The 19,900-nt window shown below is 45.1% G+C and overlaps 1 protein-coding gene across 1 annotated transcript in view; it reads left to right on the plus strand.

Moving 5' to 3' along the window:
- LOC115174040 (gamma-aminobutyric acid type B receptor subunit 2) overlaps positions 1-19,900 on the plus strand; it is a 413,659-nt gene that overhangs the window by 289,566 nt on the left and 104,193 nt on the right. The window contains exons 8-11 of the mRNA XM_029732652.1: positions 6,807-6,867; positions 14,970-15,050; positions 16,106-16,256; positions 17,592-17,724. Coding sequence (XP_029588512.1) covers positions 6,807-6,867; positions 14,970-15,050; positions 16,106-16,256; positions 17,592-17,724 — 426 coding nt within the window. The remainder of the gene's footprint in view (positions 1-6,806; positions 6,868-14,969; positions 15,051-16,105; positions 16,257-17,591; positions 17,725-19,900) is intronic.

Below are 19,900 nucleotides of genomic sequence, written 5' to 3' on the forward strand. Positions count from 1 at the left end.
CCCTTTTCTCACCTCCAGAAACAAAGTAGCAAAGTGATACCGCCATCTCACCTCCTCAAACACAGTTATACCGCCCTCATCAACAAGGGCAGGCTGGGTCTGTGAATCCCAGAGAGGGCTGTTAGTCTGGGTCAACTCACACTGGCTCCCTCCCTGCTCCAGCTGAACCAGAGCTCCAGGAGCTGGAGAACAATGTAAGAGGGACATTTTGTTTCTCCTTTTATGTATCTGCCATTAGTGAGATATGAATATCAAGGCCCTCCAGATTAGAAATACAACATCCGGTATTGATTGTGCATACTGATATTTTTACACATATTTATTTAATTTTGTGGGGTATTTTTTTTCACCCTGTATTTAGACAGGGAATTAATCAGTGGACAGAGGCAGTTGGAAGTAACAGACAAAAGGGTTTGATCAGGGATTGAACCCTGGTCTCTGGTGGAGAGAGGAGCCAGGAGGATCAGGGATTGAACCCTGGTGGTCTCTGGTGGAGAGAGGAGCCAGGAGGATCAGGGATTGAACCCTGGTCTCTGGTGGAGAGAGGAGCCAGGAGGATCAGGGATTGAACCCTGGTCTCTGGTGGAGAGAGGAGCCAGGAGGATCAGGGATTGAACCCTGGTCTCTGGTGGAGAGAGGAGGCAGGAGGATCAGGGATTGAACCCTGGTCTCTGGTGGAGAGAGGAGGCAGGAGCATTGACACTAGACCACATGCTCTGCAAACATTTCACACATATTTCTACACTTTTTACAGTTTCTTAAGTGCACTACACAACCACACACTTACGTAACCAGGGGCCAATGTCTCAGGCTCAGGAATGTCAGCGATCGCTCAATATGACTTCCGGCAGCAAAACATGGTGAACCTCCTGGCAACAGTCATGCAGCCTGAGCCCCACAGTGGGGAAAAGATTGGGAACAACAAAATACTCTCTCGGCACGGCTTCTCACAGTCACATGCTTAACAGGACCATGGGCTGAATGTATCAAAGGTTGTATAGTAGGAGTGCTGATATAGGATCAGTTTTGCCTTTTAGATCACAATTAATAAGATTAAATGGACAGGGGGGACCTGATCCTAGATCAACTCTCCTACATACTCCTGCAGAAAGACACAATTACACCGTCTTATTAAACACAATTGATGGCAGGTAAAAAGTTCCTTCGTTCCAGAGTTACAGCGTCTGACCCTGAGTATTTATACAGGGTCTTGCAAAAGTATTCACTCCCTTGGCATTTTTCCTATTTTGTTGCATTACAACCTGTAATTTCAATAGATTTTTATTTGGATTTCATGTATAGTCTTAATTGGTGAAGTGAAATGAAAAAATAACTTGTTTCAAAAAATTCTAATTATTAGGTTTTTTTCAAGTGGTGCGTGCATATGTATTTACCCCTTTGCTATGAGGCCCCTAAATGAGATCTGGTGCAACCAATTACCTTCAGAAGTCACATAATTAGTTAAATAAAGTCCACCTGTGTGCAATCTAAGTGTCACATGATCTGTCACATGATCTCAGTATATATACACCTGTTCTGAAAGGCCCCAGAGTCTGCAACACCACTAAGCAAGGGGCACCACCAAGCAAGCGGCACCATAAATACCAAGGAGCTCTTCAAACAGGCCTGAGACAAAGTTGTGGAGAAGTACAGATCAGGGTTGGGTTATAAAAAAATATCAGAAACTTTGAACATTCCACAGAGCACCATTAAATCCATTATTAAAAAATGGAAAGAATAAGGCACCACAACAAACCTGCCAAGAGAGGGCCGCCCACCAAAACTCAAGGCAAGGAGGGCATTAATCAGAGAGGCAACAAAGAGACCAAAGATAACCCTGAAGGAGCTGCAAAGCTCCACCGCAGAGATTGGAGTATCTGTCCATAGGACCATTTTCAGCCGTACACTCCACAGAGTTGGGCTTTACGGAAGAGTGGCCAGAAAAAAAGCCATTGCTTAAAGAAAAAAATAAGCAAACACGTTTGGTGTTCACCAACAGGCATGTGGGAGACTCCCCAAACATATGGAAGAAGGTACTCTGGTTAGATGAGACTAAAATGGAGCTTTTTGGCCATCAAGGAAAACGCTTTGTCTGGCGCAAACCCAACACCTCTCGTCACCCCGAGAACACCAGCCCCACAGTGAAGTGTGGTGGCAGCATCATGCTGTGCGTATGTTTTTCATCGGCAGGGACTGGGAAACTGATCAGAATTGATGGAATGCTGGATGGCGCTAAATACAGGGAAATTCTTGAGGGAAACCTGTTTCAGTCTTCAAGAGATTTGATACTGGGAGGTTCACCTTCCAGCAGGACAATGACCCTAAGCATACTGCTAAAGCAACACCCGAGTGGTTTAACGGGAAACATTTAAATGTCTTGCAATGCCCTAGTGAAAGCCCAGACCTCAATCCAATTGAGAATCTGTGGTATGATTTAAAGATTGCTGTACACCAGCGGAACCCATCCAACTTGAAGGAGCTGGAGAAGTTTTGCCTTGAAGAATGGGCAAAAATCCCAGTGGCTAGATATGCCAAGCTTATAGAGACATACCCCAAGAGACTTGCAGCTGTAATTGCTGCAAAAGGTGGCTCTACAAAGTATTGACTTTGAGGGGGTGAATAGTTATGCACGCTGAAGTTTTCCGGTTTTTTGTCTTATTTCTTGTTTGTTTCACAATAAAAAATATTTAGCATCTTCAAAGTGGAAGGCATGTTGTGTAAATTAAATGATACAAACCCCCAAAAAATCAATTTTAATTCCAGGTTGTAAGGCAACAAAATAGGAAAAATGCCAAGGGGGTGAATACTTTCGCAAGCCACTGTAAAGAAAAACACTACCGGAGTCTCAGAACAGGAAGCAGGAAACACTTATAGTACTTTTCTACTGCAGTTTTATACCGATGCTTGGCCTAAAGACTCTTTTGTTTTAGCTCCGTCTCACAACTGTCAGCATATAGCACTGAGGCGAAGGCTGTATTAGCAGCAGTGTCAAGCCTAGCTACAGGTAACTGCCAAAAGAAAGGAAACACCAACATAAAGTGTCTTAATAGGGCGTTGGGCCACCACGAGCCACCAGAACAGCTTCAATACGCCCTAGCATAGATTCTACAAGTGTCTGGAACTCTATCGGAGGAATGTGACACCGTTCATCCAGAATCTCCCATAAGTGTTCAGTTGGGTTGAGATCTGGTGACTGAGATAGACATCCATTAAACATCCCATGCTCTTTCGAGAACCCTCTTTCAAAGTCACTGAGGTCTTCTAGCAATGCTAGCCAAAATAGTGGGCAACTGGGCCTTTTTATACATGACCCCAAGCATGATGGGATGTTAATTGCTTAATTAACTCAGGAACCACACCTGTGTGGAAGCACCTGCTTTCAATATACTGTGTATCTCTCATTTACTCAAGCGCTTCCTTTATTTTGGCAGTTAGCTATAGGTAGCTCTCTCTCTCTGAGCTTAGACTTTTTAAATGCCATACAACAGCAGAAAACTCTCCATCCCACCGCAGTTAGCCTTGCACTGCTGTCTGTGAGGACAGTAGGTTTAGCTAGCTCTCTCTCTCCGAGCTCACACAGACAGACACTCAGTCACATCACAGATGCATACAAATACAGGGTACCAATCAGGGTGCAGAAACCCGCCCAGCGACTGACTTCAAAGCCTCAGCGTCTTTTTGAACTGAAATTGGCTCTTCAATAGGTTTCCTTCCTTCCCATCTCTCTGTCAGCGCTGCTTTAATCAGCTCCATGCTAACTCTCTCTCTCTGTCTCATTCACCTGTTTTTCTGTGGCCGCCAGTAATCCCAGATCCAGTTAAATGTTTAATTAGGGAGTTCTATGGGCAGATGGCTTGATGAATTCATTCCACAGTTTTGATGGATGAGGATGGATAAGGGAGGGAAGGCAATGTGTTAGTTGCCAGACTTGTTTTGTGTGAAAATATCTGCATTTTTTTATGATTTTATTTGTTTTTTGGAATATCAATGATGATCCATGTGAGAGTGTCATTCGTTTCCAGTCGCTTTCACTTAAGGCTGAAATCAAAGACATGTCAAAGTTTCAAAGGTGGAAGGACTGACTAATGATGTCTGTTCAGTAGCCAAAGGTGGTATTCTCACTTAAGACATGACTTTTTAAAAGCCCCTTAAAGGTGGTATTCTCACTTAAGACATTACTTTTTAAAAGCCCCTTAAAGAAGATTTGTGATAAGAGTCACATTACGAAATCAGACAGCCCTTTGCTGACCCTCAAGGGAATTTAAATTTATTTATTTATTTCACCATTACTTAACCAAGTAGGCCAGTTGAGAACAAGTTCTCATTTACAACTGCAACCTGGCCAAGATAAAGCAAAGCAGTGTGACAAAAACAACAACACAGAGTTACACATAAACAAACGTACAGTCAATAACACAAATAGAAACATCTATGTACAGTGTCTGTAGATGTAGAAGAGTAGGGAGGTAGGCAATAAATAGGCCATAGAGGCGAAATAATTACAATTTAGCATTAAAACTGTAGTGATAGATGTGCAGATGATGATGTGCAAGTAGAGATACTGGGGTGCAAAAGAGCAAGAGGATAAATAACAATATAGGGATGAGGTAGTATGGTGTGCTATTTACAGATTGGCTGTGTACAGGTACAGTGATCGGTAAGCTGCTCTGACAGCTGATGCTTAAAGTTAGTGAGGGAGATATAAGACTCCAGCTTCAGTGATTTTTGCAATTCGTTCCAGTCATTGGCAGCAGAGAACTGGAAGGAAAAGTGTTGGCTTTGGGGATGACCAGTGAAGTATACAGTTGAAGTCTGGTTCATCCTTTGGAGCAATTTCCAAACGCCTGAAGGTACCACGTTCATCTGTACAAACAATAGTACGCAAGTATAAACACCATGAGACCACGCAGCCGTCATACCACTCAGGAAGGAGACGCGTTCTATCTCCTAGAGATGAATGAACTTTGGTTTGAAAAGTGCAAATCATCCCAGTACAACAGCAAATGACCTTGTGAAGATGCTGGAGGAAACAGGTACAAAAGTATCTATATCCACAGTAAAACGAGTCCTACATCGACATAACCTGAAAGGCCGCTCAGCAAAGAAGAAGCCACTGCTCCAAAACCACCATAAAAAGGCCAGGCTACGGTTTGCAACTGGACATGGGGACAAAGATCGTACTTTTTGGAGAAATGTCCTCTGGTCTGATGAAACTGTTTGGCCATAATGACCATCGTTATGTTTGGAGGAAAAAGAGGGAGGCTTGCAAGCCGAAGATCACCATCCCAACCGTGAAGCACGGGGGTGGCAGCATCATGTTGTGGAGGTGCTTTGCTGCAGGAGGGACTGATGCACTTCACAAAATAGATGGCATCGTGAGGTAGGAAAATTTGTTGGATATATTGAAGCAACATCTCAAGACATCAGTCAGGAAGTTAAAGCTTGGTTGCAAATGGGTCTTCCAAATGGACAATGACTCCAAGCATACTTCCAAAGTTGTGGCTTATGGACAACAAAGTCAAGGTATTGGAGTGGCCATCACAAAGCCCTGACCTCAATCCTATCGAAAATGTGTGGGCAGAACTGAAATAACATGTGCGAGCAAGGAGGCCTACAAACCTGACTCAGTTACACCAGCTTTGTCAGGAGGAATGGGCCACAATTCACCCAACTTATTGTGGGAAGCTTGTGGAAGGCTACCAGAAACGTTTGACCCGAGTTAAACAATTTAAAGGCAATGCTACCAAATACTAATTGAGTGTATGTAAACTTCTGACCCACTGGGAATGTGATGAAAGAAATAAAAGCTGAAATAAATCATTCTCGTTACTATTATTCTGACATTTCACATTCTTAAAATAAAGTGGTGATCCTAACTGACCTAAGACAGGGAATTTTTACTAGGATTAAATGTCAGGAATTGTGAAAAACTGAGTTTAAATGTATTTGGCTAAGGTGGCTAAGGTGTAACTTCCGACTTCAACTGTACCTGCTTGAGTGGGTGCTACAGCAAAAATATATTCTTAGGATATCAGCAAATTAATCTGCTGACCAATTAATTTGTTTGTTTGTGTCGCAGCTGGCCATGACTGGGAGACCTATGAGGCAGCGAACAATTGGCCCAGCGTTGTCGGGTTAGGGGAGAGTTTGGCCGGCCATGTTGTCCTTGTCCCATCGTGCTCTAGCGACTCCTGTGGCGGGCTGGGCGCAATGCATGCTGACATGGTCGCCAGGTGTACGGTGTTTCCTCCAATACATTGGTGCGGCTGGCTTCCAGGTTAAGCGAGCATTGTGAAAAGAAACAGTGTGGCTTGGCGGGTCGTGTTTCGGAGGATGCACGGCTCTCGACCTTCGCCTCTCCTGAGTCCGTACGGGAGTTGCAGTGATGGGACAAGACAGTAACTAACAACTGGATATCACGAAATTGGGGAGAAAAAGGGGGTAAAATAAAAATATAAAAAATGTGCCAACACTTAATGGCTCATCAAGAAAACAATGCATCTAAATTCAAATGAAATCAAGATTATCTCTAGCTCTACTGCTTCCTCTGCTGTAGCCCATCGTTGAAGATGGTCAACAATTCAGATGGTTTAGCTCGCTAGCGTTTAGGCCTGGGCATTAACAAGGGCCAACAATGTTTGGTTTCAGCTTGGTAGCTGATGTGGATCATGTCACATGGACAAGGCAGCATCATATGGACAAGGCAACAAGTGTATTGTATTGAACATGTGATTCCTCATTGAGTCCTTAAGTACTTTAAATGCTTTAAAATGTCTAAATGTGTTTTTCATTCCTTTTCTATCCAGGGCCAAGTCATGTTCAGGAATGGAGAACGGATGGGTACAATCAAATTCACACAGTTTCAAGGTACTGTAAGCACATGTTGTAGGATTGTTGGATTGCTTTGATGTTCTGTTGAATTGCTCTAGTATTATGACTAGTTTCTGTCTGGCTGATGATGATGTCATAGTAATCCTATCTCTGGGGTTACCCAACCAGTGGTGGTTGACTGCCAGGGGGCTGCCGGGTGGGATTTTCTACCCAGGGGTGTGATCTGTATTTGGGGGAATCCCCCCAGCTCCCGACCCAACCCTCCCTCAGCACCAGTATGCCTTTATTAATCCGCTCACCCCTATCTTATCTACCCCACTGCAGAGGTGCCCCCTGTGGCAGCTTAAATCGGGATGTAGGTGTGTTTGTGTGCGTGCATGTGTGTGTGTGTGTGTGTGTGTGTGTGTGTGTGTGTGTGGAAACACTCGGGGGAGGCGGACCTGTTTGGTTGTGGGAGTGATGGAGTTTTTCAATTGGAAGGCAACTGGCAGTCATGTCATGGATAAGCAAATTAATGTTATCATCAGTGAACTGGAGAGCTCTTGCTCCATAGCTCTGTGAAAATGTCATTATGAGTACCTAGCCTTAGGCAGAACACCCCCCCTCCCCGCCACTCTCCCTCCCCCATGACACACACCTGCCTTTCTCCTTTTCTCCCCTCTCTCTCTCTCTTTCCTTTTCTCCCCTCTCTCTCTCCTTTTCTCCCCTCTCTCTCTCCTTTTCTCCCCTCTCTCTCTCTCTTTCTCCCTCTTTCTCTTCTCCCTCTCTCTCTCCTTTTCTCCCCTCTCTCTCTCCTTTTCTCCCCTCTCTCTCTCCTTTTCTCCCCTCTCTCTCTCCTTTTCTCCCCTCTCTCTTTCCTTTTCTCCCCTCTCTCTTTCCTTTTCTCCCCTCTCTCTCTCCTTTTCTCCCCTCTCTCTCTCTCTTTCCTTTTCTCCCCTCTCTCTCTCCTTTTCTCCCCTCTCTCTCTCCTTTTCTCCCCTCTCTCTCTCCTTTTCTCCCCTCTCTCTTTCCTTTTCTCCCCTCTCTCTCTCCTTTTCTCCCCTCTCTCTTTCCTTTTCTCCCCTCTCTCTCTCCTTTTCTCCCCTCTCTCTCTCCTTTTCTCCCCTCTCTCTCTTTCTGAATCTCCACTCTATTCTTTTCACCTCTCTTCATATCATGTCCTTATTATGTCTACCATCCTTCCCCCCTCTATCTCTCCCTCCCTCCTTCCCACCTGGCTTCTCAGGGAGTGTGTGACGACTGTTTGACACAAGAGATGAAGAGAAAGTGAGAGAGAGTGAGAGAGAGCCGGGAAAAAGAGGAGAGGAGAAGTGAAGAAAGAGGAGAGAGAGAGAGAGGAGAGTAGGAGTGGAGAGAGAGGAGGGATTGCCCTGGCTGAATATTTAACCAGGACCTGATCCTCTCCTCAACCCTGCCGTCTGTCCTCATGCAGTGTGGGAACAGCTCATGCATTCCCCTTTTGAAGGATCAGACTATCAGAGCCTGTCTTTCACCCCCAGCCCCGCTCTGTGGTGAAGTTCCCCTTAGGTACAGATCTAAGATCAGCTTCCCCTCCCCAATCCTAACCTTAACCATTAGTGGGGGAAATGCAACGCTGACCAAAGATCAGCATCTAGGGGTAACTTCACCCTACATCCCCCCTCAACTCATCAGCCTACAGATCACCTTACATAAAGTCTCCTGGTACACTGATAGGGACAGCTTTGCATTTTCCTGATTAATGGTTAAGGTTAGGATTGGGAAAGGGAAGCTGATACTAGATCTGTACCTAAGACCTAAGAGGAACTTTACCGCAGAGTGCGGCTGAGTGTCACGGCTGTCGAAAGGAGCAGACCAAAGTGCAGCGTGGTTGTAGTTCCACATTTTTATTAAATCCGTGAAACTTTGCAATACATAAATAACTGAATTGACAAAACAACAAACCGTGACGCAGAGAGAAACAAACACTACTCAAAATATAATAACCCACAAAAAATCAGGAAGAAAAACCCCTACTTAAATATGATCTCCAATTAGAGACAACAAGGACCAGCTGCCTCCAATTGGAGATCAACCCAAAAAAAACAACATAGAAATAGAAAAAACTAGAACTTAAACATAGAAATACAAAACATAGAAAAACACAAAAAAAACCCTGTCACGCCCTGACCTACTCTACGATAGAAAATAACCTCTTACTATGGTCAGGACGTGACACTGAGGGTGCAGTGTAAGAACACCGAATATATTAATATTCAAATAATTTCTTATGGTTTAGTAAATCAAATCAAATCAAATTGTATTTGTCACATGCGCCGAGTACAACAGGTGTAGACCTTACAGTGAAATGCTTACTTACAAGCCCATAACCAACAACGCAGTTTTAAGAAAACATACCAAAAACATATTTTTTCAAAATGTTATATAATATCCTTGGCGCTCCGGTACCGCTTGCCGTGCGGTAGCAGAGAGAACAGTCTATGACTAGGGTGGCTGGAGTCTTTTACAATTTTTAGGGCCTTCCTCTGACACCGTCTGGTATAGAGGTCCTGGATGGCAGGACGCTTGGCCCCAGTGATGTACTGGGCCGTACACACTATCCTTTGTAGTGCCTTGCGGTCGGAGGCCGAGCAGTTGCCATACCAGGCAGTGATGCAACCAGTCAGGATGCTCTCGATGATGCAGCTGTAGAACATTTTGAGGATCTGAGGACCCATGCCAAATAATTTTCAGTCTCCTGAGGAGAAATAGGTTTTGTCGTGCCCTCTTCATAACTGTTTTGGTGTGCTTGGACCATGTTTGTTTGTTGTTAATGTGGACACCATGTAACTTGAAGCTCTCAACCTGCTCCAACACAGCCCCATCGATGAGAATGGGGGAGTGCTCAGTCCTCCTTTTACTGTAGTCCACAATCATCTCCTTCGTCTTGATCAAGTTGAGGGAGAGGTTGTCGTCCTGGTACCACACAGCCAGGTCTCTGACCTCCTCCCTACAGGCTGTTTCGTCGTTGTCGGTGATCAGACCTACCACTGTTGCGTCATCGGCAAACTTAATGATAGTGTTGGAGTCGTGCCTGGCCATGCAGTCATGAGTGAACAAGGAGTACAGCAGGGTACTGAGCATGCACCCCTGAGGGGCCCCAGTGTTGAGGATCAGCATGGCAGGTGTGTTGTTGTCTACCCTTACCACCTGGGGGCGGCCCGTCAGGAAGTCCAGGATCCAGTTGCAGAGGGAGGTGTTTAGTCCCAGGGTCCTTAGCTTTGAGGGCACTCTGGTGTTGAACGCTGAGCTGTAGTCAATGAATAGCATTCTCACATAGGTGTTCCTTTTGTCCAAGTGTGAAAGGGCAGTGTGGAGTGTAATAGCAATTGCATCATCTGTGAATCTGTTGGAGTGGTATGTAAATCGGAGTGGGTCTAGGGTTTCTGGGATAATGGTGTTGATGTGAGCCATGACCAGCCTTTCAAAGCATTTCATGGCTACAGATTTAAGTGCTACAGGTTGGTAGTCATTTACGCAGGTTACCTAGTGTTGTTGGGCACAGGGACTATGGTGGTCTGCTTGAAACATGATGGTATTACAGACTCAGACAGGGAGAGGTTGAAAATATTTTGCCAGTTGGTCAGCGCATGCTCGGAGTACGCTTCCTGGTAATCCATCTGGCCCTGCGACCTTGTGAATGTTGACATGTTTAAAGGTCTTACTCACATCGGCTACGGAGAGCTTGATCACACAGTCGTCCAGGACAGCTGATGCTCTCATGCATGCTTCAGTGTTACTTGTCTCGAAGTGTGCTTCAGTGTTACTTGTCTCGAAGTGAGCATAGAAGTAATTTAGCTCGTCTGGTAGGCTCGTGTCACTGGACAGTTTGCGGCTGTGCTTCCCTTTGTAGTCTGCAATAGTTTGCTTGCCCTGACACATTGGACGAGCGTCTGAGCCAGTGTAGCGAGACGTGAAGGTGTTTCCCCCTAAGTTTAAAGCTATATAAAGGTTAATTCATTATTGAATGAAATTCACATTCTGTCATCTCCAGCAATAGAGTGCTGAGATGGTAGGATGACGTAGGTTTGATTGGGACAGCTGCAGAGAATAACCCTGCATAACATGTCTGCATCCCAAATGGTACCCTATTTCCTATGGGCCTTGGTCAATAGTAGTGTACTATATAGGGAACAGGGTGCCATTTGGGATGCACGCTGGGGTGTGTGCAGCAGATGGCTAAAACATTTAGCATCACTATGGTGACATTGTGCAGAGGTTTCTAAGTTTGCAACCTAGGGCCTCCCGAGTGGTGCAGTGGTCTAAGGCACTGCATCGCAGTGCTAGCTGTGCCACTAGAGATCCTGGTTCGAGTCCAGGCTCTGTCGTAGCCGGCCGTGATCGGGAAACCCATGGGGGGGCACACAATTGGTCCAGCGTTGCCTGGGTTAGGGGACGGTTTGGCCGGCAGGGATGTTCTTGTCCCATTGCACACTAGCGACTCCTGTGGCGGGCCGGGTGCAATGCACATTGACACGGTCGCCACATTGGTGCGGCTGGTTTCTGGGTTAAGTGGGCATTGTGTGAAGAAGCAATGTGGCTTGGCTGGTTTGTGTATTGGAGGATGCACGGCTCTTGACCTTTGCCTCTCCCGAGTCCGTATGGTAGTTGCAGCGATGGGACAAGACTCTAACTACCAATTGGATACCATGAAATTGGGGAGAAAAAGAGGTTAAAAAATTACAATATATATGTATATACACTGCTCAAAAAAATAAAGGGAACACTTAAACAACACAATGTAATTCCAAGTCAATCACACTTCTGGGAAATCAAACTGTCCACTGATTGACAATAAATTTCACATGCTGTTGTGCAAATGGAATAGACAACAGGTGGAAATTATAGGCAATTAGCAAGACACCCCCAATAAAGGAGTGGTTCGGCAGGTGGTGACCACAGACCACTTCTCAGTTCTTATGCTTCCTGGCTGATGTTTTGGTCACTTTTGAATGCTGGCGGTGCTTTCACTCTAGTGGTAGCATGAGACGGAGTCTACAACCCACACAAGTGGCTCAGGTAGTGCAGCTCATCCAGGATGGCACATCAATGCGAGCTGTGGCAAGAAGGTTTGCTGTGTCTGTCAGCGTAGTGTCCAGAGCATGGAGGCGCTACCAGGAGACAGGCCAGTACATCAGGAGACGTGGAGGAGGCCGTAGGAGGGCAACAACCCAGCAGCAGGACCGCTACCTCCGCCTTTGTGCAAGGAGCAGTAGGAGGAGCACTGCCAGAGCCCTGCAAAATGACCTCCAGCAGGCCACAAATGTGCACGTGTCTGCTCAAACGGTCAGAAACAGACTCCATGAGGGTGGTATGAGGGCCCGACGTCCACAGGTGGGGGTTGTGCTTACAGCCCAACACCGTGCAGGACGTTTGGCATTTGCCAGAGAACACCAAGATTGGCAAATTCGCCACTGGCGCCTTGTGCTCTTCACAGATGAAAGCAGGTTCACACTGAGCACATGTGACAGACGTGACAGAGTCTGGAGACGCCGTGGAGAACGTTCTGCTGCCTGCAATATCCTCCAGCATGACCGGTTTGGCGGTGGGTCAGTCATGGTGTGGGGTGGCATTTCTTTGGGGGGCCGCACAGCCCTACATGTGCTCGCCAGAGGTAGCCTGACTGCCATTAGGTACCGAGATGAGATCCTCAGACCCCTTGTGAGACCATATGCTGGTGCGGTTGGCCCTGGGTTCCTCCTAATGCAAGACAATGCTAGACCTCATGTGGCTGGAGTGTGTCAGCAGTTCCTGCAAGAGGAAGGCATTGATGCCATGGACTGGCCCGCCCGTTCCCCAGACCTGAATCCAATTGAGCACATCTGGGACATCATGTCTCGCTCCATCCACCAACGCCACGTTGCACCACAGACTGTCCAGGAGTTGGCGGATGCTTTAGTCCAGGTCTGGGAGGAGATCCCTCAGGAGACCATCCGCCACCTCATCAGGAGCATGCCCAGGCGTTGTAGGGAGGTCATACAGGCACGTGGAGGCCACACAACTACTGAGCCTCATTTTGACTTGTTTTAAGGACATTACATCAAAGTTGGATCAGCCTGTAGAGTGGTTTTCCACTTTAATTTTGAGTGTGACTCCAAATCCAGACCTCCATGGGTTGATAAATTGGATTTCCATTGATTATTTTTGTGTGATTTTGTTGTCAGCACATTCAACTATGTAAAGAAAAAAGTATTTAATAAGATTATTTCATTCATTCAGATCTAGGATGTGTTATTTTAGTGTTCCCTTTATTTTTTTGAGCAGTATATAAATATATATATTTGTTAAGTCTTCAAACTAGGTCAGGTAGACAGGGACGGAAGTCACCCTGTTATACATGGGCAGCAGAAACAGTGCATCATTAGCCTGGTCCCAGATCTGTTTGTGCTGTCTTGCCAACTCCTATGGCCGAACATATCTGTGATCAAGCTAGTGTATCAGCACCTCTGTCTGGAACCTCTGGGTTCATCAATCTGAATGTGATTAACAGAAAACCACTGATCCCAGATCTGTTTGTGCTGTAATGCCCGCTCCTATGGTCGTCACGCCAAACAGATATGGGATCAGGCTAGAGTTTAAATCTGCATCTGATTTACAGTAATGAAGGAGGTAATTGAACAAACAGGTGTGAAATGTAATTTCAGAAGTTGGGTGAATGGTTTGCGCTAACATAGCAGCAACAGCTCAGGGACGTGGTAGTCATAATTGCGTAGTGTTTATGTGTATCCGACACAGAACCAACATTTACATTTGTTATCAATCCTCACACTGTAAATCTATATACACTTAGAAATGAGAGAGACCAGTGAAGAACAAACACCATTGTAAATACAACCCATATTTATGTTTGTTTATTTTCTCTTTTGTACTTTAACTATTTGCACATCGTTACAACACTGTATATAGACATAATGTGACATTATGAACATCTTGGCCATGTGCTGTTATAATCTCCACCCGGCACAGCCAGAAGAGGACTGGCCACCCCTCATAGCCTGGTTCCTCTCTAGGTTTCTTCCAAGGTTTTGGCCTTTCTAGAGAGTTTTTCCTAGCCACCATGCTTCTACACCTGCATTGCTTGCTGTTTGGGGTTTTAGGCTGGGTTTCTGTACAGCACTTTGAGATATCAGCTGATGTAAGAAGGGCTATATAAATACATTTGATTTGATTTGACATTTGAAATGTCTTTATTCTTTTGGAACTTCTGTGAGTGTAATGTTTACTGTTCATTTTTATTGTTTATTTCACTTCTGTTTATTATCTACTTCACTTGCTTTGGCAATGTTAACATAGGTTTCCCATTCCAATAAAGCCCTTAAATTGAAATTGAATGATAGAGAGAGAGAGAGAGAGAGAGAGAGAGAGAGTGAGAGAGGGAGTTGAATAGTCTCCCCTCATATCCCTCCTCCCCCTGTGTGCTACGTGTAACTGTTCACCCATTTTTATGAGAAGGAGAGTGATGTAGCTGCTGTGTGTGACAGGGTCAATACAGAGCCTGTAATACACACATACATTTTTAAACTATCAGCTTTTAAGACGTCTCTTGAAGGGAATGGCTGCTTTAAATAGCACTCAGGAGAGAGGTTTGTGTTATGACTCAGGATATATCACAATTTAGACTCATTTTACTGTATCTGTGAAAATGCCAATGTATTGCGTTACCATTGCCAGCATTTATTGTTGCTTTTATTTTTACAATTGGTTTCTTCATTTGAGACTTGTTCTCCGGTAATGTATGTATAGTTTGTGCGAGGTGTATTCACTAGGAAACAAATGGAAATTTTCAGTTGCAAAACGTTTCACTACTGTTTGCTACAGAGGGTACAAACGAATACACCCCAGTACGTTACTGTTGCTAGCCATTATACCAATCTGTATCACAACCATTAACCCACGCTTAGCTAAAACACACAAGCTGTAAATGAGAACTCACTCTGCAGTATTCCTCATTCGTTTTGGATTAGATACTGTCTTATTTGAAATGTTACAGTTATTTTGGGTCAGATCTCTGCAATTTTATACTCTGCAAGAGCTGTCTAGTTGACTGAAAGAGAAAGTTGTCCAAAGTGTTGTCCACATGCTGTCCTAACTGACGTCTTTCCTGTTTGTGTTCCTAACAGAGGGGCAGGAGGTGAAGGTTGGAGAGTACAACGCTATTGCTGATGTCCTGGATCTCATCAACAACACGATGAGGTTCCAAGGTAAGTACACATGAGATTGTACGTGTGTGTGTGTGTGTTTGTGCGTGCGTTACGAATGCGTTGTTGCGTGCGTGTTTGTGGATGCGTGCTTGTACGCGCACACACAGGGCATCCAGTATGCTCCTCTCAATCAATCATTCTATGTTGAATTATTTACCAGCATTTTTATTACACCATGTTTTCTTGTGTTGAGAAGAAACCCCTCCCCTCCCTCCCTGTAGTCCCATACAGACACACTCTGGGACAGCTAAAACATTTGTTTCTATGTGTCAAACCACCATAAGAGAGCTCAGTAAGATGAGACATTGAAATCGATTGGCACACTGGCAAAGACACGGGAGGGTGAATAAAGGAACGGGCAAACATAAGAAACAGCGGTCGCTCACCACAACAACCGATTCTGTATGGTGCATTTACACAGCTGATAAGAAAGTAGCCAAATTGAGGCATTTTCCAATGTTAAGTAGCCTAATGGTGAGGGTTAATTTATCCTTCTCCTGTAGACGTGTTCAGTACTTTATGTACTGTAGAATCAAAGTCACTGGATAAGTGGACACACTTAAAATCTAAAGAATTCTATGTGGGTTATTGTACATTTCTCAGGTTAAGAACATCCCCACTGGGCACAGACATCAGTTCCACGTCTAGGTTTGATTTACATTTGATTGAGTTGTCAACTAACATGAATTCACCCAAAAAATCCACTATGTTATTGGATTTAGGTTAAAAGTTGGGTGGAAAAAATATGAAATTCTCTTACGTTGATACATTTTTGCAAATCCAATCAGTTTTCCACATCAATCCAACGTCATCATATTATTTTGAATGTTGCTGAAATGACGTGGAAACAACGTTGATTCAACCAGTTTTTGCCAGTGGGTCTGTGAATGTCCTCGTCTTCGTTCAACTTATCTTTCTTTTTTTTTTTCTTGTGGAGTTGTTTTTCAATGTTAAATACTGATGAGGGCTCTTTTTGGTTGTCTATCCTTCCCCTGTAGAAGTCATTATTATACTTGTTTTTATATGGCAAACTGAGTTCCTCCTGTTCATTTCAGGGGTGGAGCCTCCTAAGGACCGTACATTTGTGCGTCTGCAGCGTCGCAACATCAACGTACCCCTCTACAGCATCCTGTCTGTTATCACCATCCTGGGCATGCTCATGGCAGGGGCCTTCCTCTTCTTCAACATCAAGAACCGCAACCACAGGTCAGTGGAAGAGGGAGGGAATGGGGGGAGGAGTGGGTAGAGCTGTAGCCTAGCTGACACCACTCACGTGGTACACCGCAAGGGAGAGCTGTAGCCTAGCTGACACCACTCACGTGGTACACCGCAAGGGAGAGCTGTAGCCTAGCTGACACCACTCACGTGGTACACCGCAAGGGAGAGCTGTGACACACTGGTCTGGACAGGAGTCCATTGTAAATGCAGTATTCGCGCAGAAATGATTTGAGCTTTGATTGGTTCTCTCAAACATTGTTTTCTGAGACCTTTCTGAAACGTTGTTTGGATTTGAAAATCCAACAGTTGTTTTGGAAGTGGGCGGCGTTCGGAGGCTGTGTGTGGTTGTCTATGTTGGTGTTTGAGTGACAAAGACACAGAGGAGAACCAATCAAAGTACAGCCCACTTCGTTATCAAAGCATTGTGCTGACAACATCAAGGAGCCTTTCCAGACTATGGAGTCAGGAAAACTTGGAGTTTGGTGGACTAGTGCTATCTAGACTAGTAAAGCTCAGGGGGGAAGTTTCTTCTCGGTACAAATCTAGGATTAGATTCCCCTCCCCCAATCCTAATGTTAAATCGATTCACCAGTACTTTTGTATACTTTTTAGCCAGTAGTTCTGAAAATAGCACTCACTAGCAAAAAGTGGTCTCCAAAAATTGTGCAGATACTGTATGTGCACCACGTCATTGCTCAGTCTCTCGCTCTGCTGTGTGTGCATCTTGCTAGCTGTCACTCAATTGGCGAGGGGCTGAAGCTCATTGGCTAGAATTCAAATTGCTAGGGGGTTGGCCCACGTGGGGGGAAATATAGGGAAAATAGCGCAGCACAGCTTCCAGAAAAACAGTCGCTTTCAAACTAGGGATTTTGTGGCTCATTGAGGTAAGACAGTAATTCTACTCATAGATTATGCATGTATGAACGACACATTGACACATCAGGCCCAAAGCAGGAGTTTAAAAAAATACTTACAAGTCGCCAAAGTGCCGGAGCATGTCTTTAACCATTAAAAATCCCAAATCTAAAACTGACCCAAGATCAGTGTCTAGGCTCAACTTCACCCTACTCCAGTGGTATTCAAAGTCGGGGTCCAGACCACGCACACTTCGGGAAGTGGGAATTCACCAAGACAAAAACACATTTGGAACTCTGTTCCCCCAAGTCTCTCTGCTGCTGTTACTGCATTGTACATGCACTGTTATATAAAAACATGTTTCAATGTTAAAATGGTCCTTCTGAGTTTTTCAATTTTGGAGCTCTGTGTTCCTCTCACAATTCCACACCTTGCTGTACATGCTCCTCTCCTCTCCTCTCCCTACAGACTGATCAAGATGTCCAGTCCCTACATGAACAACCTTATCATCCTGGGTGGAATGCTCTCCTACTCCTCCATCTTCCTCTTCGGCCTGGACGGTGCCTTGGTGTCCGACAAAGAGTTTGAGGCCTTGTGTACTGTGAGTATATAACCTGTACAGCTAGAACCCCATATATGCTGTGCTAATGACGTGTAAGATCCCAGGCTAACACTAGGCTAATACTATATCATTCTCTTCTGTCTTCTCCCCCATCGAAAGGTGTGCGATCCACTCTAACGCAAGCTTGCATTCTCTCTTGATCCCCTTCAAAAGGTGTGCGTCCCAGACTAACGCCAGCTATTAGCTATCATTCTTTTCCTACTTCCAAAAGGTGTGAGATCCAGGTTAAAGCTAGGCTAGCACACTAGTCTTTTCTTCATCCCTTCAAAAGGTATAAGATCCAGGCTAATGCTAGGCTAGCACACTAGCTAACATTCTCTCCCTCCCTTCAGAATTACATTTTAACCTTTATTTAACTAGGCAAGTCAGTTAAGAACAAATTCTTATTTACAATGATGGCCTACACCGGCCAAACCCGGACGACGCTGGGCCAATTGTGCGCCGCCCTATTGATTCAAACCAGGGTGTCTGTAGTAACGCCTCTAGTACTGAGATGCAGTGCCTTAGACCGCTGTGTCACTCGGGAGGAAGGGGATGGGACTTCATATAATGGGAGTTGATTGGATCAGTCCCTGGGTCTTTCCTAACATGGAGCACATTAAACTCCTGCTCCGACAGCAAGCGTTTGAACGTGACTATCTTAGCCTCTGGTTTAATTAAACAGGTTTGATTACAGCGATAACTGGTTTGCGTCCCAAATGGCCCCTATTCCCTATATAGTGCACTGCTTTTGACCAGGACCCACAGAGATAAATAATGTTAGCTAGGCGGGTGGCGCAACACGTATCAACTGCCATCGAGTGCCTGCTTGCCTGCCCGGCTCACCTCAGCCAAAACAATCCAAAATGGAGGCTGTCACATCAGAGAGGAAGTGCTGAGGAAAAGTATGTGATCCAACCAATCAATATGCACTGTTTTCTTTGTATGGCTGCTGTAATTGTTTTTTTGTTATCTCTTTCTCTATCCCTCTCTTGCTGTCTTTTTTGCCCTCTTCCCCCTCCCTCGCCCCACATAAACACCCACACACACAGGAACACCAAATAGGCTACCTTTTGATTTAAAAAAAGTATATTCCAGTTTAAACTCTTAAAAACAAGCAAGGGCAGTGTTTTATTTAGTGCGCCATTGCTCCTCAATGGGAAGGAGAAAGAGAGTGGTCGTAGCCCACAGGAGCGCTGGCTACACAACAGTGATGACACAACAGTGGTAGGCCTAATTACCAACAACGACGAGACAGCCTACAGGGAGGAGGTGAGTGCCTAGGCAGAGTGGAGCCAGGAAAATAACCTCAACGTCAACTAAACGAAGGAGCTGATTGTGGACTACAGGAGACAGCAGAGAGAGCATGCCCTGTCCACATTGATGGGGCCGCAGAGCAGAGGGTCAAAGGTTCCACTGCCTGCACATCACTGACGACCTGAAATGGTCCCTTCACACAGACACTGTGGTGAAGAAAGGCAGCAGCACCTCTTCAACCTCAGGAGGCTGAAGAAATTTGGCTTGGCCCCTAAGACACTCATGAACTTTTACAGATGTACCATTGAGAGCATTTTGTCGTGCTGTATCACCACCTGGTATGGCAATTGCACAGTCCGCCCAACGCATCACTTGGTGCACACTGCCTGCCGTCCAGGACATCTACAGCACCATATGTCACAGGAAGGCCAAGAAGATCATCAAGGACCTCAGCCACCCGAGCCATGGCCTGTTCACCCCGCTATCATCTAGAAGGCGGAGACAGTACAGGTGCATCCAAGCTTGGACCGAGAGACTGAAAAACAGCTTCTATCTCAAAGCCATCAGACAGTAATCTACCATTTTGCTATGGGGTTTCTACTGTGTATTTATATACTGTATTCTCAACATAACTCATTGTAATATTGCTACTACTGTACATTGCATTTTAGTTTATATAAACTCAGCAAAAAAAGAAACGTCCTCTCACTGTCAACTGCGTTTATTTTCAGCAAACTTAACATGTGTAAATATTTGTTTGAACAAGATTCAACAACTGAGACATAAACTGAACAAGTTCCACAGACATGTGACTAACAGAAATGGAATACTGTGTCTCTGAACAAAGGGGGGGTCAAAATCAAAAGTAACAGTCAGTATCTGGTGTGGCCACCAGCTGCATTATGTACTGCAGTGCATC

Source organism: Salmo trutta, chromosome 34 (genome assembly GCF_901001165.1).
Source record: "Salmo trutta chromosome 34, fSalTru1.1, whole genome shotgun sequence".
Taxonomy (NCBI): Eukaryota; Metazoa; Chordata; class Actinopteri; order Salmoniformes; family Salmonidae; genus Salmo; species Salmo trutta.